This window comes from Tyto alba, unplaced genomic scaffold, assembly GCF_018691265.1.
Source record: "Tyto alba isolate M040663 unplaced genomic scaffold, T.alba_DEE_v4.0 Super-Scaffold_38, whole genome shotgun sequence".
Lineage (NCBI taxonomy): Eukaryota > Metazoa > Chordata > Aves > Strigiformes > Tytonidae > Tyto > Tyto alba.
In genome coordinates this window covers 25,730,018-25,757,858 of record NW_024881313.1, presented here as the reverse complement: position 1 = coordinate 25,757,858, position 27,841 = coordinate 25,730,018, and the positions used below count along the sequence as shown (strand labels likewise).

The following is a 27,841-nucleotide window of genomic DNA, read 5'->3' as shown; positions in this document are numbered from 1 at the left end:
TTATCCTCTGTCTATATACTAGTAGTCATAATAGAAAGATGGCTTACAATTGCTCCTGGACCAGGTTGCAGGGGGAGGAGGTGTTGATCAGCTATCTTCTCAGGACCTACCACATGGGGAGAGCAAGGAACAACATAATGCTGCTTTGACCCACCACTTCTGTCCTCTCTTGATTATATGTGCTTGTTGTGACCACATTTAAACTATTGCTAACACATATGATATTCAGGAACTTGAGGTCAAGTGGGTAGAAGCTGAATTTATGCATACCAACATAGCTGTTGCCTTGCCATTATCAAAAGTCAGATTTATAAGCTGGTATTCAGGAGTTTGGCTGTGCTGTCTCAGAGTCAAGGATCAGTGTACAGCACTGATCTTGTGCCAGAATACCTGTCGAAGACTTCAGTGCTCTGCAGGGCAGGATCAAATTGCCCTTGTTAGTACAACTTCAGTCAGGTTTGGAGATCTTCACTGGTGGTTGTTTGGAAACAGATGCTGTAATAAACTTGTCAGAATGTCCTTGCTGTTTTTCATGTAGATAGTGTGGCTGGATATGCATGTAAGGAAAAGGAAAAGTGCATGGTACATTTCTGTAATAAGTGCTGCTGTAATAAGCTGTGGAGCCTGTTGTTCAGGAAGAGCTGAGCACTTTTGTTTTCAGTCATACTAGAAACCACTAGAGCCACTTTCTGCCCTAAAGATAAGAAAAAAATGCAAAGGAAATCTGGAATAGCTGAATAGTTTACATTGATTTAAGATGGCTACTGTGTTCTGACTGTGCATTTTGTACCTTTGTTTGCAGCATTGCTGGTGTTTGCCTGTCCCTGGATGAGCCCTTTTTATTGCAGTGGCAGATAACCATCACCCCAGAGAGTCTCACAGAAACATATTTTTGATGCCTGAACTGGCTCTAGGAAGGGGGAAGGAATAATGTGAGTGAGGAATAAGGGGTGGCATAAAAAAAAGTAAACCCTTAACTTTTTTTGCATGTAATTCTCTGAGATCACTCCATGACCCTCCTTATCTTGGATATAAATTGTGTCTGATTAGTGAGTTGCAGGACAGCTAAGATCTGGTAACAGGAGGAGGAGGTAAAGAAAATGAGCCAGTTTGTTTGTTTTATTTCTTTCTGTCTCTTCTATAAACAGATTTATTGGATTGAATCTATGGAGAAATTTCCTTTAGAATAGCTTGACCATTGCTCTTCAAAAGGAGCCACCTTCCCTGATCTGATCCTGCCAGGTTACTGAGATCCTCATCTGGCTGAGAGACAGGACATGTATCTATCTCATAGCTCACTGAGCCAAGGAAAGGGGAAGGTTGGGGAGTGGTTTGTGTGCAGTAGGTCATAGAAGTGCTTTAGTAGTCCCTACTATATGCTATGGGGTAAGTTACTCTGAATGGTCTTGGTGTGCAGCTGGGTCTCCTAGCACCTTTGCTGTGTTGTCCTCCACTATCCTTCAATCCTAGGTGTAGGAAGGATACTGTCCCTGTGAATTTACCAGCCAAAAATCTTTACCTTGTAGCATGGAATTAGGTTGCTCTTGCACCAATTCATCATCTCTAGATGATGTAATTAGCAACTCCTGATTTTTCCAGTTTCTAATGTTTTCTTACTTAATTATATAGTAATGTGTTGATGTTTAAGATGAGCTGCAATTTTGTTGAATTCTTCTTGTGTGTTTAAGTTTTTACTAAAAGAGTTTTGGATCGCAAGTTGCTAGAAGGTAAAATGCGTATAAAAAAGACAGGTCTGTGAGTTTGTGTACTTGTATGTCCTTGATTCTGTCTTAACTATGATTTTAGTGTAACTTGTGAACCTAATGCTTGCTTCTTGACAACTACCTGATGAAACTGGTACCCTTTTCAGTTCTTGTACCTTACACATTATAGTGCGAACTATGAGATGGTAACTTTGGAAAGCACTTCTGTCGGGCAGGGGATGAATGTGAGAGGTTTTTCCCTAGTCATACTGATGTAGATCAGCAGGGTCCATGGAGACCAGTAGGTGGTCAGTGGTTTTATGTGGTTCCCAATAATGACAGGATCAACTGTGGTGTCCTTTTGTGTAGTTTTTGTATTTCAGAGGCAAAGATGTGATTGTGATGCACATAGACTTGAACTCACTCCTCTGTCCTTTTTATAAGTATCAATATTTTTTAAAATCCACTTGCTTTGTGTGGCTTCCTCCACCATCCCATCTTTTGCTTCCCGCAGCAAAGAGAGCACTCCTTTCCTTGGGGTAGACTTTGAGAATTTGGAGACTTTCTGCTCTACTCTACACACTGGACTTAAGAGTTGGCTGTTTTGGTAGTTTCCATAAGCAGATGTGCCTTAAATGATAATTTCTTGTAAGAGTTCTGGAATAATTTGGGGGAATTATTTGAAGAATCATGCCATCAAATCCACTGTTTTGTTTCTTTCATTCTTAAGAAGATGCACTTACTGCTACTGCAATAACATTTTTTTCAATTGACTTTCTAAAATTATAATATGCATTCTGTCCCTTTTGGTTTGTTCAGCTGTTAATGACAGGGTTATGTTACTTAGTCTTGTAATGCCTTGTGTTGTGGTTATTTGAATATAGTCTCCAAGGTGTGCTGCAGAGTAAATATTTCATTAAATAAATCTTTGTGCTCTGTCAGTGCCAGTTTTCTTTGAGCAACTGTAACTAACTTGGAATGCAACAATCATATTTTCCAAAAACTTATCAGGTATTACCAAAATGTGGAAGAAGACAAGTATTGCTTGCTTTCAGTTGCTGCATTTCTGCTTGCAGGCAAGAGTGCCTGCTTGTAGTCAGGTTGAACCACAATTACAGTATCTTTTCTTTTGCATTCTAATCATTGTGTAATACAGTTTGGGGTGGGTTTTTTTGTTTTTGTTTTGTTTTGTTTTTTTAAATGTAGTGTGCTAGAAATGCAAGAAGCATGCAAGTACTAAACTTGTTTTGAAGAATTACACCCATGTCCTTGCATTATCATTTGAGAGAGGTCCTGTTGCCCCCCAAAGCAGAACTGAACAAAAGTATCAATTCCTTCAGGCTGTAGTGAGAGCTGCTCTGCTGTGTTCCTGCTTTCTCTAGTGCTTCTGTTGCTGACAGTTTGCTTTAGATTATATTTTGACTCTTTGATATTCAGGAGCATGCATGGCAATACTGATATAATAAGAGTGGATACAAAGGACAAACTTAGTATTTTGTAACTAATAGAAAGGAAGAACACTGAATAAAGAATGGTGTTGATATATAATTTTCTTAGGAAATTTAAGTACATCATGCCTTGCTACATTCTGGGTAGTCAGAAGAACAGTTGCAGTTTTGGTGGGCTTTTCCTATAGACTAATTGGAAGAAGATTTATAAAGGAGGAAGGTCGTTATCAATCATTTTTAATTTAGCTATGTTTGTTTAAACAACTAGAAGTGTTGGAATTTTAACTGTTCAGATGCTTTCCTGGACAGGAGTATAGTGGGATGAATAAGGTGCAGTTTCATGTTACTGGCTGGGTGTTGCAAAAGCGATGAAGCTGCTCTTTTCCTCAGCCCTGCTCTGTATCTGGGCTGAGCAGTCCAGCTGCATCCGTCTCACTCTGGCATTGTCTGCCTACGTGGTGAGCAAGTGCAGGAAGCTAAACTGATGGGGAATTAATGGCAGAGAGCAAGCAGATTTTTAGGTTTTGGATGAACTCTCTGAATAGCTTTAAACACAAATTTGAATGAGCCATTAGCACAAGGTAGAAGGAATGAAGTTTGAGGAACAGTACCATCATTCTGAAAGTACTCTGTCAAATTAGTATCACAGCACAGCCAACTCCTAAAGTTTTATTTGTGATAGCTTTTTATGTCAGGCAGAGAAAGCAACCAAAGAGGGAAGCTTTTCTGGATATAAGTCTAACTAATAGGTTGAAAGTAGATAAACATAAAAGTGGAAGGCAGTTTCAGTAAGAATAAACTACCTTCAATAAGTATGTCTTGTGAAACAGTCTATGTACAAAAGATCCAAGGAAATCAAGTTGAGAGAGAGAGGGAAGAAACTGCAAATTCTCCTGTGTTCTTCAGTAGTTTGGACTGAGTTTTTTTAAGACAACTGCAGCTATTCCCATGTAGTTTCCATAAGAAGGATAATTTAACACAGAAATCTGAATGCAATGAAAGTGGAAACTGATTAATAGGAACAAATAATACATTAACCATGAATGTTTACATGAAAGGTTTGCTTTGAAAGGAGGAACAAAGTGAGATCCATCTAGCAATGAATGTGCAGAATAAGAAGATAATATTCTGTAGGTATTTGTAGTAAGAGGAAACCTTCTTGACTGTATTTGATACTGAGGTGGTTGAAATGTTTATCTGCCATGTTTTTCATGAGTCTTAATCTTATTTTGCTCTTGGTATTAATTTTAAAAATATGTTTTTTAATTTAGTGATGCAGCAAAGCCAGGTTAATGGCTAGCTGCTACCAAAGAGAATCATCTTTCTCTCTTCCTCTCTTTCCCTGCTGCCTCCTCCCCCACCCGCTCCGGAAGTTCTGGGAGCTAATTTGTCAGAAGACTTAATTGTTTCTAATTGTTCTCAGGGGAAATAACAGGAGAGAGATGGCTTTCTGTGGATTTGGTTCCCTAAGCTGTCATCATAGGTTCAGTCTGGCATAAGGCAGTGGTAATATGGAGAATGACAGCAAGGGGCACAAGACTGCAACGTGTGGTGGTAGCTGTTAGATGAGTTTCCTTCTAACATGATAAATTACAGCCTTTGAGCTTGACTAGCCCACCTAAAATTCATGCTAGGAATTTAAAGAAATGGTCTGAAATAATTTCACAGCTATTTGAGAACTTCTGAGGGGCAGATGATGTTCCAGAGAATCGGAAAAAGCACTGCAACTGTGCTTCTTAAAACAATCAAACAAAAATCACCACCAACAACAAAACAAACACATAAAACCCACTAAAAAAACCTCAAACAAAAAATCCGAAACCAAAACCCCATAACAGCCTGTTAAAAGGTGAGAGCCTAGAGAGTTAGAAACAAGCTACATTAACAGCAGTTCTTGGAGGAATATGGACAATGTAAATTATTTGTCCCCAGTAATCACCTGGAAGATACTAATCTCTTTGTGAACTAATAGGAGTTTTTCAAGCACGAATCCTGGTTAATCCAGTCTAACTTCTTTCTGTGGCAGGGAAGGGACCTAGTGGATAGTTGCATCTTGATGTTTAAAAAAGACTTTTTGATACTGCTTTGTTATGCAATGAGCAGAAACTAATATAGGAACTCTTGTATAGTGAAAATATATCTGACTCAGTGAATTAAATTTCTGAAAAGGTCTGTCTTTAGATATCTGTTGGTGTTTTCAGGAGTGACTTGGACTACAGTATTGACATACTAAATCACAATAACATGAAGGACTGCCAGCATGTTTGATTAGCATTTGGAATTCAAAATCATTCTGATAAACTGAGAAAACCACTCCCCTTTTAAATGGAAAGATATGGTTTCAGAAGAATGAGGTGTTGCCTTTGGGGGGCAGTAATCAGCTGTGCAAGCACAGTGGAGAATGACTGCAGAGTAGAAACTGTAAGCTGTAGTAGGTTAGTTAGCTGTAGATATTTAATGTGCTTTCATGTTAAAAATGAGTGGTTCCAGAGTTAGCAATCACATCTGATTATTTGTATTATCAAGAGAGAGATGTGCTGAGCCACCAGCAGAGATGTTGAAGTTGGGGACAGAGTCGCTGTTGCTGATTTCTGTCCATCTAAGTGAGAACTTGGTGTAAAGAGGTTGCCTTCTCTGATTTTTTTCTTTTATTTGGTGAAGTGTCTCTTGTGATGAATTGAAACAGATACGAAGAGCAGATCAGTCTACCTGTTTCAGTGGAGGAACTTTTATACAGTTGCTTTTATAATATGTGGGTCTACTAACATTCTTGCTCAAGTACTGAATATTTTTGTAACTGGGATGAAAGTCGGGTGAAACTGATTTGTGCTTCTGTTTCAAGAATATAGTTAAGATTTTTTTAAAAACTTGTTACTGAAGCCTACTATGAAATTAGTATGGACTGCTGGTAGTAACTAGCAGTGCCCATTTCCATACCAGATATGGATCAGAGAAATTGAAATATTAATTTAGTTTCTTAACCCGATTTTCTTCCCTGAAGCAAAACATTTTTTGTGTTTAAAAACACAAGTTGCAATAAATGCACCAGGAATCCATCATATGATTCTAAAAACAGTAAATCTTTGCTGTTATTCAAAACCTATTGGCTATTATTATATATTTGACATAGAATCCTGCTGTACTATGTGGAAATAAAGCTTAATTCCCTGTTCTGCAACAGTTGTAGCTGTTGGGACAAAATCCTGAAGAATTATTACTGTTTACACAAAATTGAGGTGCCTTCACTAAATGGTAGGAAAGAAATTATTTTGTACCATACCCACAAAATAATTTTGTCTGCCGTACCTCCTAGATGACACATGTCTGCACTTAATAAATGCTAGAGGATCAAAATCAGTCCAGTGAGTTTTACTCATGACTGTGATATGTCTTGTTCTCAAGATTAGTCTCATTTTGTGAAGACAAGTTTTAACAAGGGACAGATGTGAAAAAATCTCTGCAGATTGTTTGAAGGTAAAGATAGGCTAAAATCCTATGAATCCTTGCAGCAGAATTATAGCTTGGAACAGGTTTTAGTTTGAGGCTGCACTAACTCTCCAGTTTACAATAAAGCCTATTTTATAATTATCTTTTTTTTTTTTCTTTTTAAGTTTAGACAGAAGGTGCTAATTGCCCTTATTGTACTGAAGTGGGGGTAAATTGAAGTCAGACAGACAAAGATGTAATGTGATTATACGGATGAACACTGAAATGTTGTTAGTGCAATATTAAAAATTTTCCCTGCCACCCTTTTGCTGCCCGTTCCTGTTGAGTATTTCAATAATCTGGTTTATAGCATCTCACTGACAGCTGTACTGACACAAGTGATGCAGCACTGGTTTACTGAGCACCTAGGAAGGAGCAGTATAGAAACTTAAGAAACCAACTTTGGTACTAGGGAAGAAGTATGGGAGTAAAAAAACCAACCAACCAAAACAAGCCCACAAAAAACAAACAACAACCCACAACAAAACAAACAACAACCACAACAAAAACCTCACAACCAACCCAAAAAGTATACATACACACATCTTCCTGTGTGGATTTTCATTGGTAACTATATGAACTCTGCTGATACTACTTACTGTCTTGACAGCACCACAAGAAGAATGGAATGCATTTGGATAGTAGTGTTAGAAAATTACTAGAATTTGTAATGTTTCTAATCTATTACTTGGGCTATAGTAACACGTATACATTAAATTTAAGCTTGAAAAATGGTTGCAGATTTATAAAAGTTAATTATTCTCACCCTTATGGTTTATAATTTAACAGTAAACTTCATTTCACAGACTAGGAGGGGGGGAAAAGGAGGATAATGGGAAGCATTGCAATAAATGAGAATATCTTTAGGAGTCATTCTCTGGGTAAAAATAATTGCTTCTCTTCTTAGTAGGAGATGATGGCATGCCTCCTTTCTGGTTTTCTGACATCACTGGCAATAAATAGCTGTAGCAAATACAGAATAATCCCACAGTGAATATCTGTCTGCAGCTACTTGTTATAATCTGTATGTCTAATCAATCTTAAGTGTCTGTCCAGAAATACATAAAGATGGATTTCTGTACCTTGAGGTGCCAAAAACATGCAATTTGACTTACTAAGATTAGTAAATGAAGTGGTGTGGGCATTTGTGTAAGAGGGAGAGCTCCACCTACTGGAAAAACCTTCTGGTTTATCGAGTGCATTTCTAGTCAAGGGTGCGATACTGATTTCTTAGGTCTGGTCTCAGGGATTTGTAATGAGAGAATTTGCAAACAAATAGACTTCCTTCAACGTTAACAAGTCAGCTCTGAAAATATTTTCTCAGATTTTCATGTTTACTTTTGTTTATAGGAACATCATCTCCAGCGGGCTATCTCAGCACAACAAGTATATGGAGAGAAGAGGGATAACATGGTTATACCAGTTCCAGAAGCAGAAAGTAATATTGCATACTATGAATCTATATATCCTGGAGAATTTAAAATGCCAAAGCAGCTGATTCATATACAGCGTAAGTAAATTATTCATTGAAGTCTACACCAAGAACTTCATTTTGCTAGTAGTTCAAGGGATTACTCTTAAATGTCTAATGATCTTGCACCAAGACTGACTTTTGAGAATTATCTTTTTCCATCGTGTAAAGGAATAAATACTTTTTACTGAAGAGGTATTATTCAGTTCTTGATCAAGAAGTAAATAAAGGTCCTTCTTGAGCCAATGTCTATATGTTAATATAAATTTAGCAATTTCAAAGGCCTGTTTCTGTCCTCTTTAACACTCAGTAGTTACAGCTTGCAAGGAAATTTAGGTTCATTACCAAGGACAGATAAATCTACTTGAAGAGGAGCATATATGATACATAGTTAAGAAACCAAGTACCTGTCCCCTGAAGCTTAACCAGGATAAAATAACATTAGAGTGGATTGGGAAGCCAAGCAGAAATGTCAGTACTAGTAGTAATATTTACCTATGCTGGGATGGAAGTATTCTATATGTAAAAGTAGGGGTTGTTTTTTGTTGTTTTTTGTTTTTTTTTTTTTTTTAATATCACCAGTGACTTGCAAATGTATTGGGATTTTGGTTTTGTTGGAAGACAGCAGCTATTCTGTATGGATGTGACTCCTGATGTGAGCACCACATTACTTCAGATAGCTTTTGAAAACATAATAAAAAATACAATCTGTTGCAGAATTCTTTTGAATGTTGTAATGAGTAGAATTTTAAAAGTAGTATTGGTGCTCTGTAAATGGATCTCATGCCTAATCAACTTCAGTTAAATGTTAGACATCTATAACAGTCCGAGCTCCAGTGATGGCTTAAGGTATTAGAATCGTAGAATACTTTGGGTTGGAAGGGACCTTTAAAGGTCATCTAGTCCAACCCTCCCTGCAGTGAGCAAGGACAACTTATACTATATCAAATGAAAGATGAGGTAGCTTAGAGCATGTTGCTCTGATCCTAAGCAAATGATAAGACTAATACTAGCAGTCTTCCATGCTGATACTAAGGTTATACGTTTTTGTTCTTTCCCTTATCTAGTGGTCTACCAGCTGAAATGGTGATTTTCAGCTGCACTGTATTCTACCTATTTATTTATTAAAAGCAAGTGACACTTTTCACTGTGTGTTTCCAAATGTGCACTTGGGAAGAAATTCATGTCTCTTACAAACTAAAACAACTTCAGTGAGGCATAAGAACTAGGGAGATCTTGTTTTGAATGCAGAATGTTGCATTTTCATAGGATGTTGTGGAAAACAGAACAGTTGTTTGTGTTCTGCAAAATATTGCTTGTATTTGAAGATGCCTTGCCACACAGGTGGAGTGATTGGCCAGTTTAGTCTGACTCGTCTATATCACAAAAATAATCTATGAGAATATGTGTAAATTCACTGGAATACAGTCTGCACATACTTTTGTAGAAGTACTTTGTGCTGGGCTGAAATCTTAACTGTTGATAATACAATACATAAAACTGCAGAATACTGGACAGTGTTGAAAATTTTCACCAATCTAAAAATGTCTTACTGAAATCAATGAGGTAGAAAGCTGCTGGCTGGTTTGACCACTAGTAAACTTTCATTGGTTAACAAAAGCATAGTCAAACAGATACCAATTTTTATTCTTGATTTATTTTTTTTTAATGGTGTAATTTTTTTCAAGAAAAGACTAGGTATATCTTTGAAGTAGCATTACTACAACATTCAAACAAATAATTTTGGTTTTGTCTTCAGAAGAATCTGGTGTGTACTCCAGACACTGCTATTAGAACAAAACATTTCTATAGTGAAACTAACTTTAACTTCCACTGTATCATTTAGCCTTTAGTTTGGATGCTGAGCAGCCGGATTATGACTTGGATTCAGAAGATGAGATCTTTGTGAATAAGTTGAAGAAAAGAATGGACATCTCTCCTTTACAATTTGAGGAGATGATAGACAGACTAGAAAAGGGCAGCGGTCAGCAGGTACAACGGTACTTTGAATAAAGAATTTGAAATACACACTCTGTATGTTGCTATATGAAAATGACATGCTGGGTTTTACATTTAGCCAGTCAGCCTGCAAGAGGCCAAACTGTTGCTGAAGGAAGATGATGAATTGATCAGAGAAGTGTATGAGTACTGGATTAAAAAGAGGAAAAACTGTCGAGGTCCCTCTCTTATCCCAGCAGTGAAACAAGAGAAGCGAGATGGTTCCAGCACAAATGACCCTTATGTTGCTTTTAGAAGACGAACAGAAAAGATGCAGACACGAAAAGTAAGTAGATCAGCTGATCAGTAATGCCGCCTGCTCTCTTTTTTTTCCTTCTCCCTCTCTCAAAAATTAGCTCATACAAAGAAACAATTCTGCTATGTAGTATAAAACAATAAAAGTTGGGGTGTGCATTTGTTTTAATTTGCAAGGGTAAAAGCATAAAAGAAACTACTTTAGGACAGCTATTGAATGAAAGTTTGTATTAGTTATTTTTTCACTAAATCTACTGCTAAACCCACTATGGTGTTAGTAAGCAGTAGCTCATTGATGACATGCTTCTCTGTTTTAGTATGTGATTTTTATATATATATGTATATATCTATAAATACTTAGAACTTTAATTCAGACTATTTAATTTAAATAATGTGGGGAGACATATACACTATGTATCTACAGAATCGAAAAAATGATGAAGCATCTTATGAGAAGATGCTTAAGCTGCGTCGAGATCTGAGTCGTGCTGTAACCATCCTGGAGATGATAAAGAGGAGGGAAAAAAGCAAGAGGGAGTTGCTGCATTTAACACTGGAAATTATGGAAAAGAGGTAATGTTTATTGAAAATTTGCTGCAGAAAGCTTTGGGAACTACTTTGTATTCTGATTCCCACAAACACTTAAAGCAGTGAGAGGTTTTTAAAGTAGGTATTTAGACTCTTTCACGTTTTCAGGCTAGCATATTTTCATACATGGCTATAGAGAGCAAAATAAAATGTTAGGAAGTTGCTTATTATGGGAAAGTGACCTGTCACAAGAAATCTATGTTGTTTTAGTATGGGTGTACATGTAGTCAGTTTTATGTATACATCCTATATATTATACAGGAAGAGAGATTGTAATGTCAGGTAAATTTACACTCCAGCTAGTGCTTCTTTTGACATCCTGTTTGTCAGCTGTGCTGAAGACCAAATGCTCTGCTATGTTAACTATTGCTTTCCCAATCAACTGAGAATTACATTTTCAATGTGGAGTTGTTCTTTAGGTTGATACTTAGAATCTGAATATATTTATGTAGCTTAAGCATCCATGTTTGAAAACAAATATTTTGAGTCAGTATTTTAAAGCTCTAAAACTAATTTTTTAGTCTTACTTCTTAGGGAGACAAGTTGAGTGTCTCTACCAGGGGGCACTTGTTTCAAGCACTCATCATTTTCAGTAGAAATAGAGAGGGGAAAAATCTCAAAGATTTTCTAGTAGCTTTTTCAAGAAAATAAGCTGTTGAATAGAGGAAAGACTTTAATGCCTCCCTCAGAATGGAAAACTGCACTTCAGCTCAGCACTTTCTACAGGACTTGGTATGTTTCATGGATCTGCTTGTGAAACTACTCTGTAACATAGAAGAGGGAGGATTGATGAATAAGGCACTGCCACACTGTTTAAAACCTTTTGGGTGGTAAATGCATATTTTTATAAACAGTGGCTCTCCTCAAGTGAGGGGGGAAGGAAACCCTCTCCTATTCTTCCCTTCCAGTTTCTGCTTCTTTAAGTTATCTTTTGGAGAAGTTTTACAGGCTTTACAGGGTAGTTATCCTTTTATTTGTCAGCATTAGTCATCACAATGAAGTTACCGTGTTATTAGTCCCCTTTTCTGGAACAGTAATTTCTGTACTTCCTGCTGTTGTCCTGGACATCCCTTTACCCCTAGTTGCAAGTATTGGCCCGTTTCTCTGTGTTGTGCAATTTTTTACCAGACATACAGTGTAAACATCCCAATAAATTAAAAAAAAACATAACCAAACCAATTCTGATTTCAGGTATAATTTGGGCGACTACAGTGGAGAGATCATGTCTGAGGTCATGGCACAGCGGCAGCCGATTAAACCTACCTATGCTATTCCCATCATTCCTGTGACTAACAGCAGTCCTTTTAAACACCAAGAAGCTATGGAACTGAAAGAATTTAAAGTTAAAGTGAGTAATATCAGTAACCGAGTTACTAATTCATGCTGTTATGTATGCAAGATACAGCATTTTAACATAGGAGGGGGGAAACTTTTTGAAACTGGAAATAGACTAGCAAAGTTGCAATTGGAATAAAATACTTTGTTGGGAGTTATGATGATAACGTATAGACTACTGGCTTTTGTCAAGACAGAAATAAAAGAAGTATAGATGAATTACAGACAAAATGACACAAGCAATTATATTCTTATTCGGGGGGATATGAACACTTTTCTCTAATCCTCTCCATAAAGTTAGGATAACTTGAACAAAACTGTATTTATTACCCAGATACTGAACAAAGGACTAATGAGGTAAAATCCATATCCTATTCTAAAATCATGTAGTTATTTTAATCTGGAAGGTTGTTTTTTGTTTTGTTTTTTAAATATGACCCACAGTATGCTGTATATTTTTGGTTTTGTACTTAAGTATCAAATAATCTTACTTAATTTTGAAAGCTGACCGGCACTTTTTTTCCTGCAGGCTTTAGTTTTGTGTCATAAAACCATAGATAGCTACAGTGCCAACAACTGAGCATATTAAATAGGTTAGGTATCACAGGAAAAATACTGAGGTATAATTTGAGTTTTCAACAAAGACTTCTTATAACTGAAGAATGTCTAAAGGCTGTTATGAATCTAACAGGGTGGCTTGAATCACTGAATACTTCTATTGATAGTAGAGCCTTGTTGTTGAGATTGCGGGAGTGTACTTACCTATTAGTGATGCTGGGCTGATGCAGTGTCTCAAAGCATGAAAGAAACCTGTTTCTTGGAAATTTGGACAATGCACTTCAACTTGAATTTGCATAGTATGGGGAAACGTGTTTAATCTTGAGAGCATTTTCTGAGATTCTATCTGTCTTTGAGAAGTCTCACCTCTATTTTTGCCTTTAAGGCATTGTTTGGTACTTAGTAACTCCCCTAATACTGCATAAATGCCTATTAATTTAAAATGCTAGAAAATAAAAATGGTACCTCCATGGAGATAACTGTATATATTTCAGTCTGCTTCTTCAAAGTAGTACTGTTATCTTAACTACTAGTGTTTTATCTAACACAGATTGAGCAAACGGTGCTTGATTCCACCTTGTCTGTTAAACGTTTCAATTACTGGAAATTAAATACATATATTCATTAAATGACTATTTCTATTGCTATCCAGAAGGTGAAGAGATGAGTTCACTTTTTAGCTTGCTTACACTGTACTTTTCTAAAACTTCTGTTTTAATCTACTTTGCTTGTGTGTGTAATTCTACACTGCTTTTCCTTTTCTTGCAGCAAGATAAACCCGATGTTATTAGACCGAAAAGAAAGTATGAGAAGAAGCCAAAAGTCTTACCTTCGTCTGCTGCTGCTACTCCTCAACAGACAAGTCCTGCTGCACTGCCAGTCTTTAATGCGAAAGATTTGAATCAGTATGATTTTCCTAGCTCGGATGAAGAACCTCTCTCCCAGGTAGGACCCTCTAGAGTTCTGTGCTGCTCTTGGGGAAAGAATAGAAGTAAAATTAATGAAATTACTAATATCTCTCCTCATATACCCCCTCATCCTCTCTTTAAAGGTATTGTCTGGTTCTTCAGAGGCTGAGGAAGAAAATGATCCTGATGGTCCTTTTGCCTTCCGTAGGAAAGCAGGCTGTCAATACTATGCTGTAAGTAGATTTTCCCTATGTATCATAAATCAGAGCATCATTGTGAGAAAACATCTTGTGTTTAATTTTTTTTTAAATTATTTTAAGCCTCATTTAGACCAACCTGGCAACTGGCCATGGAGCAGCCCTAAGGAGGGAAGATTAGGAGATGTGCGTTATAGATACTGCTTAACCACCCTCACTGTACCCCAGAGGTGTATTGGGTTTGCACGAAGACGGGTCGGCCGTGGTGGAAGGTAAGCGCTACATAATCGTTGCTGGTTTCAAAAATAAAAATAAAAATAAAAAAAACCAAACAAACAAACACACAAACAAACAAACCCCCCAAAAAAACAACAAAAACCAAACAAACAAAAAAAAAAGCAAACCACCCACACCCCCCAAAAACCAACCAACCAAAACAAAACAAACCCCCCCCACAAAAAAAAAAAAAAAAAAAAAAAAACACAAACCCAAATGAACAGTCAGTAAGACATCTTTTTAAAGAGCAAAGTTTAAAAAAAAAAAAAAAAAAAAAAAAAAAAAAAAAAAAAAACCAGAAAAAAACACCACCAAAGACACACCTCAAAAATTGAGACTTCAGAGGGGTTGCTTGTTAAATACTTCCATTTGACACACATTTCCTTAGCTGATTAATGTCTCCATTTTTATTTTGCAGTAGTGGAAGCCACTTTAATACTGTTTTCTTATCTGTTTTTAGATTTTTTTTTTTTTTTTTTTTTATTGCTGGCACTTCCATATTCTGAGGTGAAAACACATGTATGTTTTCAGTTGTGATTGATGGCTTGTTATTTAAATGATTTGCATAGTTGTCTTCAAATAGTAGTACTTAAAAATAGCAAGCCCCACATTTTTCAGAAAATGCTTTTCTGAGTTTGGACCATATTTGGTTATTTGTCAGTTGTAAAGGAGGAAGTTGGGAAAAATACTTACAAGTGACAGTAACTGTTAAATTTCAAACATTGTCAAAAATACCAAAGCATTAAGGACTTGCTTAGAAGCAAAATTCCTGAAGTATTTTTATCAAAAACAATTTATAAATTGTACAGTGTAAAGTGCTATTTCTTAAATATTTTATGATGTCTTCAAGAAAATGATACATTGTTACTAAATCTTAATTAAAAAGCATGATTTGGCTTTTGGAGAATGCTTAGAACCTCTTCGCATATTAGCAAGTCAGATTGGTGTATCAGCAAAATCAGAATAGGAGCTGAAGGCTTTTACTGGGATTTTGCAAGAGGATTTGGAAGTCAATGTGTGACATCCTCACTGCATTGGGATGGTTGTAGGTATATTCAGTATATATGAGAGTAAGGCTTTTGAACTGAAGTTACTTTAGGAGGGCATTTGAATCGCTTTTTAGTTACTTAAGCAATTTTATTCTCAAGTTTTTTTCTTTGCATTGTAGAACTCAATCTTCCAGCCTGATTTAAAAAAAAAAAAAAAAGTATGTTGTTGCAGTGTCTTAATATATACATGATAATGTTCATCAGCTGTTCAAACAGTAAAAGCTAGAATATACATGTGAAGAGAAACCTAAACGTACTACTTACTGTAAACTAATATATAGTCATGCGTTCTGTGTCTGTTCTGAGGAGGGAGGAGGTTGCTTTTTCTAGAACAGTTTTGTGTAGTTTCTTTTATTTACATACCTTTGTTGTCCCCAGGCACACATGACAAACTGGTGACTTTCTTGGCATTTTCTTGCCACTGTATAATTCTGCATTGTTTTCCTGTTTTTAGGATGCTACTAGACAGAGCACATTCGGACTACGATAATACATTTCATCAGCTGGATTTGGAAATGTTTTCCTCATCACAACACTCTTCAATCAGTCAATTTGCCAATACCTCAGAAACAAATACCTCGGACAAATCTTTCTCGAAAGACCTCAGTCAGATACTAGTCAATATCAAATCATGTAGATGGCGGCATTTTAGGCCTCGGACACCATCCCTACATGACAGTGACAATGATGAACTCTCCTGTAGGAAATTATACAGGGGTATAAATCGAACAGGCACAGCACAACCCGGGACCCAGACATGCAGTACCTCTATACAAAGTAAAAGTAGCAGTGGTTCAGCACATTTTGGTATGTTTATTTTGACAAACTTGCTTCTAGAAATTTCAAACTTGGCTCAGAAAATCCAGAATATCATCAGGTCATCCATACTTTACATCATTGTCTATTTTGATGGTAACAGCCCATCATCACTTTTATCTCTTTGCCTACATAGAATGCTTATTTGTTGCTAGCAGTAGTGTACTGCATCTCAAACTTATGCAAATGCTACCATGGTATGTAATTATGATTTTAGCAATATGAAGGTTTAGAAACCGGTATTGTTTATTATATGTAGTGTTGAAGTTGACTCTGAAAACCTGGATTTTTAAAATTAAACATACTGACATAAGTATTACATTGCAAATTTTTTTCTAGTATAAGCTGGATTGGTAGGAAATGGTTAGTTAAAATGTTTACATTTAAAATCCCAGTATGTTATTAATTCTTATTTGAATTCACGTTGAATTAAATGCCATTTTCCATCCAGAAATACCCAGCCCACCCCCACTGATATATCTGCTCATGCTTGGCAAAACTCTGACTAACCACCTCTACGTCTTGTCAGCATAGCAGATTACATCATTGAGAACCTGAATTACAGATAGGAGGACCTGACTCTTAAGAAAACTTGATATGGTGTTAATTGCTTTTTAGTTGGAATAGTATTGCATAGCATCTATCTTTATATTGGGCTCTTCACGCTGGAAGACTGGTATTTATGTAGTTATAATGTAATTTAAATAACTCCTGAATTTTGATCAGTCAGTACATTAAATGTCATCTTTTTGTAGAAAGTAGAGAGATGCAGCTTTTTACAAAAGTTCACCATCATTTTAGAATTGTGTTTCCCTTGCCATTTTGAATTATGGCTTTCGAAATAAATTCAAAAACCTGTGTAACGTAGGAGTCAGATGGGGAGAGGTGCATATACGTAATAAACTCCCGAAATTGTGGGATGTTTTGGAGATTTGCTCAAAGAATGTTACCTTGGTATCAAATGACTTTGATCCTCCTGTTTTACAACATATTTTGTACCTTTCCTTCCTGCACAAACTGTTTTGGGTTTTTTTTGTTTTGTTTTTGTTTTGTTCTGAAAATTCTTCCTCCTTGCATTTTTAGACTTAGTGAGCAGGTTTGTTCTGCTGTTTTATTTCATGCTTCCTCCCCAAGACGTCCTAGAGTACATCCTTCCCCCCATCCTCCATTCTCTTATGACTCTTCTTGCTGGAAATGTATTAGGGCTAAAACTGATGTTTCTTTTGGTTTGTGATCTAAGTATGGCTTTTGGTGTTTAAGTTCTGCCCTTCCCAACGTTTAAGTAAACCAAGTCCAGAGGAGAAGATGATCTGTCTAGTGGCCAGAGTCTGAACTGTGATAAAATGGTAGTCAGGTTACTAGTGTGAAAACAAAACTAATGTGTGATGAATAGATTATAAATACATTTTAAGGTAGTAATGGGCAATATATTACATCTGAAAATCTCGTGAACTTGAAAAATTGGCTGCTTAAACTGAGTTTAAAGCATGTCTTGGTGTGTGCGTATAAATACACAAAAACACACACCCCTATAGAATCTTTTTTCCTTAATTAGATGATTAAGATAATTATCTACACCCATTTAGGAATTAAATGCAATTGTTATTTATGGTGATGAGTTCTGTACAAGGTTTTAATTATGTGGCTGTATTTTGAAGCCTGTGGGAAAGTAGTACATACGTGTAAATGCCTAGCATGTTCTATTCATTTGTGCTTAGAATTCTATGCAGATAGTTTATCTCATCTCTGTAAAATATTTAAGTTAGTGTTCCAAGCTTTTCCAAGTTTAAATGTTGTAGAGTTTAGATTCATATTTTTATTGGGGTTTGATACAGGAATGAAGTAGTACATTAAAAATATAACTATGTCTGAATTCATAGATATACTTTAAATCAGTTACCACAGTCCTTGGATAGTCACTTGTTATTAATACAACTGGTTAGATTATAAATAATTACACGGGTACGATCTTAATCAGGATTCTTGTAGCATTGAGGCACATATAAATTAGTGTATATGTGTTGTAATGATGGTCATCTGTTTAGGGGTAGGTGTTTGAAAGGAGCGTATGATCTAGTTCATCTTGGTACCGTTCTGTTTTCTAGTGTTCTTTTTTTCAGTTTCTTAAAGGATTCTGTAAGATACATCGTCTACACAGATTACAGGTGTATTGTATGTCTCCTATGTATGACTTCTTCAAAGGTGCATGTCAGTTGGAGCTGCAGCTGCTGAGTTATGTCTTCTTACTTTCTGTAGCAAATATCATAAAGAACATCAGGTATCCAACATCTGTACTGAAGTTTTTGTTACTGCTGCAGATTACAACCCTGTGGAGTGTGCCTGTTCCTTTTTCTTAGCTGTCTTCAAAGCTGGGAGTTTGCGTGTGTGGATTTTTTGGGTTTGTTTCTCTTTGCCTTTTAGGTTTTTGAAGTGGTAGTAGGTCTTTTTACCAGAAAACACTTTTTAATGCATCTTCATTTTTAAAAATCCTTTTATCCCTTCACTGCTACTGTAAGTTATGGTCAAATCATACTGCTTACCTTTAAGACGAAGTTCATCATGAGATTCTGTCATGGCCAGCAGAGATGGTTATGTTGCTGTTTTTATTGTGCATCATGACTTGACAAGTTTTGTCTGTTTCCATACTGAAGTTTAGAGAAGTCTTGAGCTTTTTCCATCTTGAATGATGCAGACAACATGCTGCTGATGTGGAAAAATTGCTGTGGAAAACCTTGCTTTTCAAGTCTGTTTTATGTGGCCAACACAGGTGCGAAGTTGAGAATGTATCTCAGGTCTCCTCTTAACCAGAGGTTATGTAATAAAAGTTGTGCTGTAACATACCATTCTCTGGCTACAGGACGCATTGTGTTTCATCCTGAAGATAGGAGAGAGGTTTCCCCGAAGAGCCAGGCATGTTACAAAGATTTTGAAGTGCCTTTGACCATGAAGAAATGCAAGTTTTTCTGCTGTGGCTTTCAGAGTGCTCAGCATAAGAGATCTGTGGAAGATAAAGTTTTTGCATTGAGATTTTGTGTGTAAACTGAGAAGGGATGTCTTAAAAAAATTTTTTTTTAGAAATCCCTTACAAGCTACTTAGAAATGGGGCTTGTACTGGACTTGTGCTGAAGGATGGACTTCAGCAGCAGGATCAAGTGGTCAGGAAACATAGCATCACTTTTGAAGAGGATAGTTCCTTTTCATCTTACAGAAGAATTACGAAAAAGCATTCTTTGCCCTTTTGCAAAAAGAGCTGATTCAGTGATCTTCAGGGATATGTTATACAAGACACCACTAAAAAAGCAGGCAAGAGTGTAAAAGCATGAATCTTACGGAGGAATAACTTGTTCAGTAGGGAAGCACTTCACTCTGAACAAAATGCAACAAAATTATTTCAGAAAAGAAGCCTGTATTGCTGACAATCTCATCAAATTTCTGAATCATCTTCAGAGCTGGGGCTTGTGTCTTAAGTCTGGAGTGTACAGTAGGCGCGAATATTCATCTGAAGTATTTGTGTCTCAGGAATTTAGTCTTCCTTGTTAGACTAATTGATCTAGTTCTGCCAGGCAAATGGGAGTCTTCGAACTGCATCATACAGAGAGACTGTGCTTTCTGCTGGAGACTTGCTGTTAAATATGTTGCATTCATATTTTTGGATGCTTTCATCTAGTAATCAAAAGTTTGAGACATTTAAAACTGCACAGCATGTATAATGCTCTTGTAGCCTTGTGGTACCAGTCTAGTGAAAGATTTGAGCACTGGTTCCCAGGCTGCACAGTAAAACCAACCAACCATCTTGCATTCTATTACTTTTTGCTGCCTTCATTAAGGAGTTGGGTCACTTTGAAAAGAAAGTCTGTGCAAGCTATCAAGGCTAAAGAGGCTAGCAGTTAACTAGAATCTATTATTTGAATTTGTAATTCTTTCTCTGAGAAGCTTAAGTTTTCTAGCAGAACCCTTACTGAAAATTTTTACAGTTACAGTGTCAATGTTTGGGATATATCTTTCATATACCTTACTGCATATGACAAACTGCAAGCATCCAGAGTAGCTTATCTTACATTTTCTTGTAAACTGGAGATTTAGATGATGTGCTGCAGGTTGCACTTTTGCTATTCAGTAACTTTTTCTGCAGGAATTCTGTAGAAGTAACGTTTTTCCCAGTAAACTTGGATGGGGTTTTTTGCATCTCTTAATCTATTTTTTAAAAGCAGATTTGCACACTTAGGGGTCTAGCAGGACAATGAGCTATGCTTCCATTTCCCAAATGTGTGTTTAGGATTTCTATCTCCATATTTGTAATGTTGGTGGTTGGATCTATACTATTTTTTTTCATGTTCTCATTTAAGAATACCTGACACCCATCTACAAGCATCCCTTTCCTGGAAGGAAGCAGGAAGAAGCTCCTCAATCCTTGTGACAGTTCCTCGCACCAGAGTAGAAGGACTTGTCCTACCTTTTCATTGTTTTCGTGCCATCCCTGGCTGTGTTTATCTTTTTTATTTAACCCTTGTATCTGTAATAGTCTCAACACTGCTGTCTGTTTTACTGTTTTCCCTTTTCCAAATGCGTATTTTCACATTGTAGGATAAACTTGGCCATGAAAAATACTGGCATTTGTAAAGGCCATTTTCAGTTGTCATTGGAAGTTATAGTCATGGCCCATCTGTGACTTAAGATGTTGAGATCACAGTTGAAGAAACAGTGGCCTTGGGAGATGTTTATAGCTCACCCAAGGCTTAGTTGAAAGAGAAAATCCTAAAAGGAAAACCCTTTTTAGTCTGGGAAATGTGGCTGGGGTTGGGGGAAAGAATCAACACTTACTAAAACATCTGAGCACTTCTGGAGACTTTGAGACTTTGTAGTTTTACTAGATTTTCTCGTTCAGTTTCAACCCACTTGCAGTAATACTTTGGTCCAAAGTGTTCTTTGAGCTTGTGTACACTGTTACACTTTGCATTCCGTGCAAGGATGGTCATGTTTATAACTGTGGAGTAAACTGTCTGTACACCAACTGGCCTGTGACATTTCAGTGGAAACTCATATTAAGAATGATGGGCAAATATAAATGCATAGCAAGCATTTCTAGCTTTCATTCAATGGCTAGTAAAAATCCTCAATTATATTTTTCTGTTTTTCTTCCACTGCTAAGTAGGGAGTGTATATATAGATCTTATATCTAGTTTATACTTTTTAAGGCTACAATTCTGATGTTAGGAATTTCACGTGTTCTGTTGGGCTGAAATAGAAGGCTGTTTTAGTAATAATTAAGGGCATAATGATTCATGTTCTCATAGTGTCTAATAATGCCATGTTTAAGTAAAATCAATCTTGAACTTCTTTTCAGAAAGTGAAACATCTTTGGGCCTGGTGCATCAAATACTAAATCACACTGATGGCTCTAAGTCTCTCCAATCTTCTGAATTCACTGGTGAGAACTTGCTATACAGTAGAAAATCTTTAACCAGGCAATGTAAGCCAGATAACATCTCTCATAAGATAGAGATAAAAAATGTGATGTTCTGGATTACTTAGTATTGTGAATGATGTTTGCTTTGCATGCACTTTGGCATTAGTAACCACTAATTGTTCTCTTACACAGCAGGGATGTGATGCTCTCATGTATTTCCCTTAAGAAAACATTGTAAGCTGACATACCATCTTTCTACACTCATTAGTAATTCTGTAGTTTATGGAATTTCTCAATTGGAAGCTTCAGTTATGTGATCTTTCTTCCATTACCTGATCGAAACTGCGATTTTAATGGCCATCAGCTGGAAGGATCAGGGAATCCAGTACTCTTAACGGATTTTTAGAGAGGTTCTTGGAACCCAGTGTAATCTTAGTGCTTCAGTTTTCCTACTGAAATAACATTTCTGCTCGTGAGAACAGATACTTAACTTGATGTTATGAAACAACTGCTTTTTAAAGTTACTCTAATTTAAATATCTAATTCCTTTATGTTTAACAGGACTGAAGCATTTGCTGAAAGGTTTGATTAAGCTGTTTGAGTTTCAGTATTCAATTTTTATTTTTAACTTTATTTAAAAAAAAAAAAAAAATGCTTACCTGGATAGGTCATTGTGCATACTCTAGAAAGCTTTCTCAGTTTCCCTGGCAAATTTAGTGAGCATCTTCCATTCAGGAAATCAAAAGGAATGTTAGTAGAGGGACCAGGAGTTTACACATGCATTTTCTGCTTTCCAGGGTATGCTTCCTGGTTTTTAGGAAAGTGGTTCTTGTGGTCAGTTTTTTTGTAAGTCTGTTTTCCTACTTTAGGGAAGCGGAATAACAGCTAGTGAGTCACCTTACAGTAAAATTTGCAGCAGTAGTCGGGAGGGGAAGCTGTGGCTGTTTACCATATAAAGACCAATCTGTTCATACAGATTCCACAGCTATCCCCCCATATCACTGTTTTCAGCCACTTCTGGGAAGGGCTTGCATTTTCAGAGAAGCTAAATGTAAACACTGTAAGGCTATTACATGTTAAATGCTGTGGTAAAACTAGTTAGCACTGTAAAAATAGTTTTATTTTGCAGTATAAAACTGCTGAGAACTATGGATCTTTGAGAAGTCCATTGATAGCATCACTGTTACTCTCTGCTCCAGAAACCACCACCTGTTGAGTATTAGCATTCCACAGAATTTGGTAGATATATAAACAGAATCATCCAATTGAAAGATGTATTCAGTGGCTTAATTTGAGCAAAAAATTGCTTGTAATCTTTGGAATAATCACACATGATCTTAGTCATGTAAGTGATTGTAGGAAAACATATTCATAGTGGTGTGGTGTTAAAAAAATCGGGTTATTGCACAAGACTCGTGGCTGTCACTAAGGAGATACTAAGCAGTCATTTGGCCTGTCAGTCTCAGTAATGTACAATGCTTGTTTCCTTGTATTCATAGCTGCCAGCTGAAGCTTTTTCTTCTACCTCCCATTCCTTTTTGCAGTCTGTAAGCCAGAAAACATTTCTCTTACTTGCTGCCAAAGTATAGTACGAACACAGTTGCAGAATAGGTGCGTGCATTGTCCCAAGCTGTTAGATGAAGAGGATAACAGCATAACATGATGTACTGACTTAAAATCCTGAAGGTTGTCTCAACTTAAACGTTATAACTTGATCTGGAAATCTGCCAGAAACAACTTGGAAGCATATTGAGTTTTTTAATTGTTCCAATTCAAACCAGTATGCTGCAAACAAACAAGAAAGATTCATTCACGTAGCTTAGTATCTCAGTAGAACTTGAGCTACCCATCTTCTACAGCCATCGTGAGATGTAGATAACTCCAGGTAGGGTTGTGCCTTAAAGGTTCCTAATGTTTAAGGTTAGGAAAGGAGATGGGTTAGGTTAGCTTAAGGAGATGGGTGATGTGCATAAATTTCTGAAAGTGTCTTGGAAAATATGTAGAACTTTTGTGGGAAGGTACAGTTGTTAGCTGTAAAAATTGAAATATTCTGAAATTAAAATATTCTTATTTATAGTATATCAGTAGCGGTGGTTGAGAGATTCCCACCTACACCCCTCAGTGAGTTCTGTCTAGTGAATTGAACTGGATATTTTGTAACTGTCCAATTCAGTAAATTCCATAGTATCAAATAGTCATTACTGCATGATGGAACCATGACCACTGTGGCCCTAACATGCTGTTTGAGAAGAGTCTGTAAACACTGCACTCTGTCTAGGGCTGCTGAAGCAAGAATCTTTTTTAAAATTTTACCTGTTGTCTTTAATCATTGAATGCTGTGCTTTGTCCCTTTTTTTAAGGTGTGGCTGTTCGGTTGTCTGTTGCTTTACTAATTTTTTTAAAGCCTTGAAGGTGTCTCCCATAATACCAGAAATATGTAACTTTGTGTAGCTATGCTCATCTGAGTTACCAGAAACATGGTTGCTGATTTAGGAGTACAGAAAAGGTCTGGGGATTGCTTCTTGCCTGCTGTTTTGTTTTGTTTGGTTGTTTTTTTTCGAGGCAGATAAAGACCAGTGTATGATGCAAAAGAAAATTAGGTTCATTTTTGCTACCTCTACATTTACCATTTTTCTCTGACACAGATGAAAGATTTTCAGCTGTGCCTTTTCTCCTCTTTAGAATAAAAGTGAGAAGAGGTAATAAAATTTCTGGAAGAACATTCTTAGGGACACTAACTTTTTCTAGAGAAAGTGATGTTACAATACTAAGTTTAGCACCTGTGCAATTGTGTCTATGCTAGCTTTGCAGGAAAAAAAATATTCTCTGCAAGCCGTATAATTAATCCATTAATAGCAGCTACATTTTTACGGTCTGCAATGCATTCTAGTTGAATTGCTTTTTTAAAAAAGGACAGTTGAACTTAGAGTAGCTCTTTGAGAAGTTTAGGACTGTGCCTGCAGATGTAGAGGCACAGACAGAACAGTTGTGATTCCACTGTGCTGAATATATGTGTGATTCCCCTGGAAAGCCTTCCCCAATTCCAGTCACAGTTACATGCCACAGAAAATTAATATTTAAGGTTAAATAGGTGGAAATACTTTCAAACATTTTTTTGTGCATGGGAGTGATAGTTTGCAGAAGGAACTTATATCTCACAATCAATAGGCCTATTTTTTCAATTGAAGTGTAAGATAGACTGTAGTCTGAGAGCAGAAGGGGAAGAAACCTAGTGACAGTATCAGTAAGCAAAATACACGGTGGCTTTTAACAGAAGAGGAATGAAGTATGCTATCCTAGTTTTGCAAATCTTCAAAATTTTGGTTTCAGTAGTTCTCAGTAGCAATAACGTTTTCAATAAAATGTTCAACACAGTGCTGCTTTATCACAGAGAGGGAAGAGCCAGTTTATGTAATTACAATCTGTAACCTCTTCTGGTATGTGAGCATATCTGGATATGCTGTGGAATTGAAAAGGAATATCAGATTATTTGAGGAGGCTGTAGCTTACAGCAGTCCTTTATTGGGCAGTATTGCGTTTCTAAACTGGATGCAACTGATTAATTTGGAATCTCATGGTAAATCTCTGATAGTGTTCTAAATAGTATCTTGAAATGTCTAGTAGGCTTTTACCTTTAATGAGGGAAGCACCAAAAATGTTGCTGAATGTTTTAACCTAAATGGAAAAACCTGAAATAAATTGTTCTTGAGTGTATTTTCAGGTAAATAGCCATTTTCAAAATGGTATTTGTAAGTGTGTTTGGATATTTGAGCAGAAGTGAGAGAAGCAGTTTGAATATAGATGAGGGTGCTGGTCATAGTGGGGTTTCTGTCACTTGCTTACTTTGACAGCTGTGTAACTTTTCATGGTGGTGGAAAATTTACAGCTATAAGGGTCATAGACTACTTAAAAATAAATACAGTGATGCACAGTATGAAAAATACAGTTCTTCTAAATGTCACTCCCAGAAAGAAGTGAGAGCACTTAAAGACTGCTCTAAATAATGGCTATGATAAACAAACACAGCTTGTTTCTGTAAACTTTATTTACCGTTTTTCCAAAAGAAAATCGTATTTTGGAGTTGGTTAAACTAGCATAGGTGGCTGTGCTTACAAGTCTATTTTATAGCTAAAATCTAAAATATACTTAAGGCTTGAAAACTGAAATTAACAATAAATTTTACTTAAGTGGACAAAAGTGAGATGGTTATGACAGTGGAAATCTTAATCTAAAATTGAGTCAAAGATGGTGGTATAACATATCCTTTTTTGCCCATTTTCCTCTTTTGTCAGTGCAAGTTGTTTTTACTTTCATCACTTATGCAACCTATTTCTAAGCAATATATTTAGTGTCATACTACAGAATAAAATACCTTACTAATACATGGAACCTTCAGTATCATTGCCACTATGTTGGCTAAACCATACTGATTCTAAATTCTAGGGGTTTTAAAAAACATTTAATTAATAAGTCATTACTAACTGAACAATTTAAATATCTGTCAGTACCAGAACAGTACATACATTTTTCTCCTGCTACTGCTGCTCAGCTTTCTACATGCTAATCTTTGTGTGCTAAAGCTTTCTTGCTCTAACTTATGTGTTTTGCTGACAGTTAAAAAAACCCCAAACCCTAAAGGGTGTTTATATAAAGTAAAATTAAAATAGCCAAGTCCTGTATATTTGGTCAAGTAATTTGTCACTTACGGCAGTATAAACAAGTGCTACATCCCTACTTGCTGAAGAAAGTTACTTTAAAAATAAAAAAGTAACTTGAATGTAACAGCTGAATAAAAATGTATAGCTTCAAGTACTCAGATAGCAAAGTGCAGGTAATAATTTGGTGCTATTTCCAGTATATAATAGAAGGATTTGGAACTATGTTGTGTTGTTGTTTTGGTTTTGTTTCCTTGTTTGTTTTTTTAATAATCACAAATACACTGGAAAAATGCGTGCTCGGCAGTGTTTGCTCTGTTTGTTTCAAAATACTAATTCTTATTTTGGTTAGCTATTTGTATTGACTTGTTATTTAAATTTATGCATAAGGTATAGTTGCTCATCAGAATCCTGTTGTATCCAGAAGCAGGAGATGATTATATTTTTGATAGAAACAGGTTTCCTTTAGGCAATCAAGTCTGAAAGAGTAGATTGACTAAAAAAAAAATATATATATAAAAATTGCAATTTGTGAACAGGATTCAAGTGTGGTGGTGATTTTGTTGCCAAACACTAGTGAACTTCCCCAAAAGTGCAACTTTCACTGCATTCTAGAAGTATAAATACTATTTATAGCACTTACTTGGGAGCATCTGTACAATCTGAAGATAAAATTGAACGAAAAATCTGAAAAGTGTATCCTAGATTGAATTTGTAAGGGGATTCACATTCCAGGCTTGATTCAGTTTTAAATTGAAAACTGAGACTTCCTTTCATTTTGGAAATGGTAAAAAAACAAACAAACAAACATCAAAAAAACCCAACAACGTAACATTTTACAAAGTTAATCAGTGAACCAGTGACTCCCCACCCCTGCACCATTGGGCATCCCCTCGTACTAATAAGGCTGGCTTTCATCAGTTGTATACTTGCGGATAAAATTCTAGTGGATGTGTGATGCACTGACTACTGGGTCACCCTTCGAAGTTTTTAAAGAATGTAGTTCTATCAAATTCTGTACTGACAGAATTGCTTGTACATGTGTGATTAAAACCAACAGAAATACTGTATTACGATAGCCTGCGCAGTTGTAAACATGCCCAATTTTAATGTTTTCAACTAAATTTAAACATAAATCTTAATTGTAGGTACTTGCTACCTTCAAAATACTGTGAGGGCTGAAAGCATACAGTTACCAAGTTTTGCCTATAAACCTACTTTACTAATCATGCAGCTATTGTAGTTTCACAAAGTGAAAACAGTGATGCCATCTCTACCTGCAATTTCTTTTTAATCTGTTATTTAGAGACTTTTTGGTGGTTTTGATTGTGTTGGTTCCCTCTTCCCCTTCGCTTTTTGGTATCTTCAGCTAAATGCAGCAGAGCAGTTAAAACCTATAAAAAACAGCTGAAAAAGGGAAGGCTTAATCTGAACAAAGCCTTTTTGCCATAAAGGTGCACTAAGGCTCTTAGGAATTTGCTGTGGTGTATTATTTTTTATTTTTTTTAGGTTTATAAAATAGATGTTTATATACACAGCACCTACATATTTTGATATAGTATTTTCTCGTTTTATATTTTGTTCAGCATTTACAGCCGAACAATACCAGCAACATCAACAGCAACTGGCACTAATGCAGAAACAGCAGCTTGCACAAATTCATCAACAGCAAGCAAATAGTAATTCCTCTG

The 27,841-nt window shown here is 36.3% G+C and overlaps 1 protein-coding gene across 7 annotated transcripts in view; it reads left to right on the top strand.

Moving 5' to 3' along the window:
- The window catches only part of EPC1 (enhancer of polycomb homolog 1), a 68,113-nt gene that overhangs the window by 36,530 nt on the left and 3,742 nt on the right, over positions 1-27,841 (top strand). For 3 of the 7 annotated variants that reach the window (XM_032982590.2, XM_042801746.1, XM_042801748.1), the window contains 11 exons: positions 7,988-8,147; positions 9,955-10,100; positions 10,186-10,392; positions 10,786-10,934; positions 12,141-12,297; positions 13,611-13,787; positions 13,894-13,983; positions 14,071-14,219; positions 15,727-16,079; positions 21,433-21,516; positions 27,737-27,841. The exon at positions 27,737-27,841 is cut by the window's right edge and continues 14 nt beyond it. In XM_032982590.2, the coding sequence (XP_032838481.1) occupies positions 8,048-8,147; positions 9,955-10,100; positions 10,186-10,392; positions 10,786-10,934; positions 12,141-12,297; positions 13,611-13,787; positions 13,894-13,983; positions 14,071-14,219; positions 15,727-16,079; positions 21,433-21,516; positions 27,737-27,841 (1,717 nt within the window). In that variant the 5' untranslated portion in view covers positions 7,988-8,047. The remainder of the gene's footprint in view (positions 1-7,987; positions 8,148-9,954; positions 10,101-10,185; positions 10,393-10,785; positions 10,935-12,140; positions 12,298-13,610; positions 13,788-13,893; positions 13,984-14,070; positions 14,220-15,726; positions 16,080-21,432; positions 21,517-27,736) is intronic. The other 4 variants (XM_042801747.1, XM_042801749.1, XR_006166194.1 and 1 more) reach the window with 3 other exon arrangements.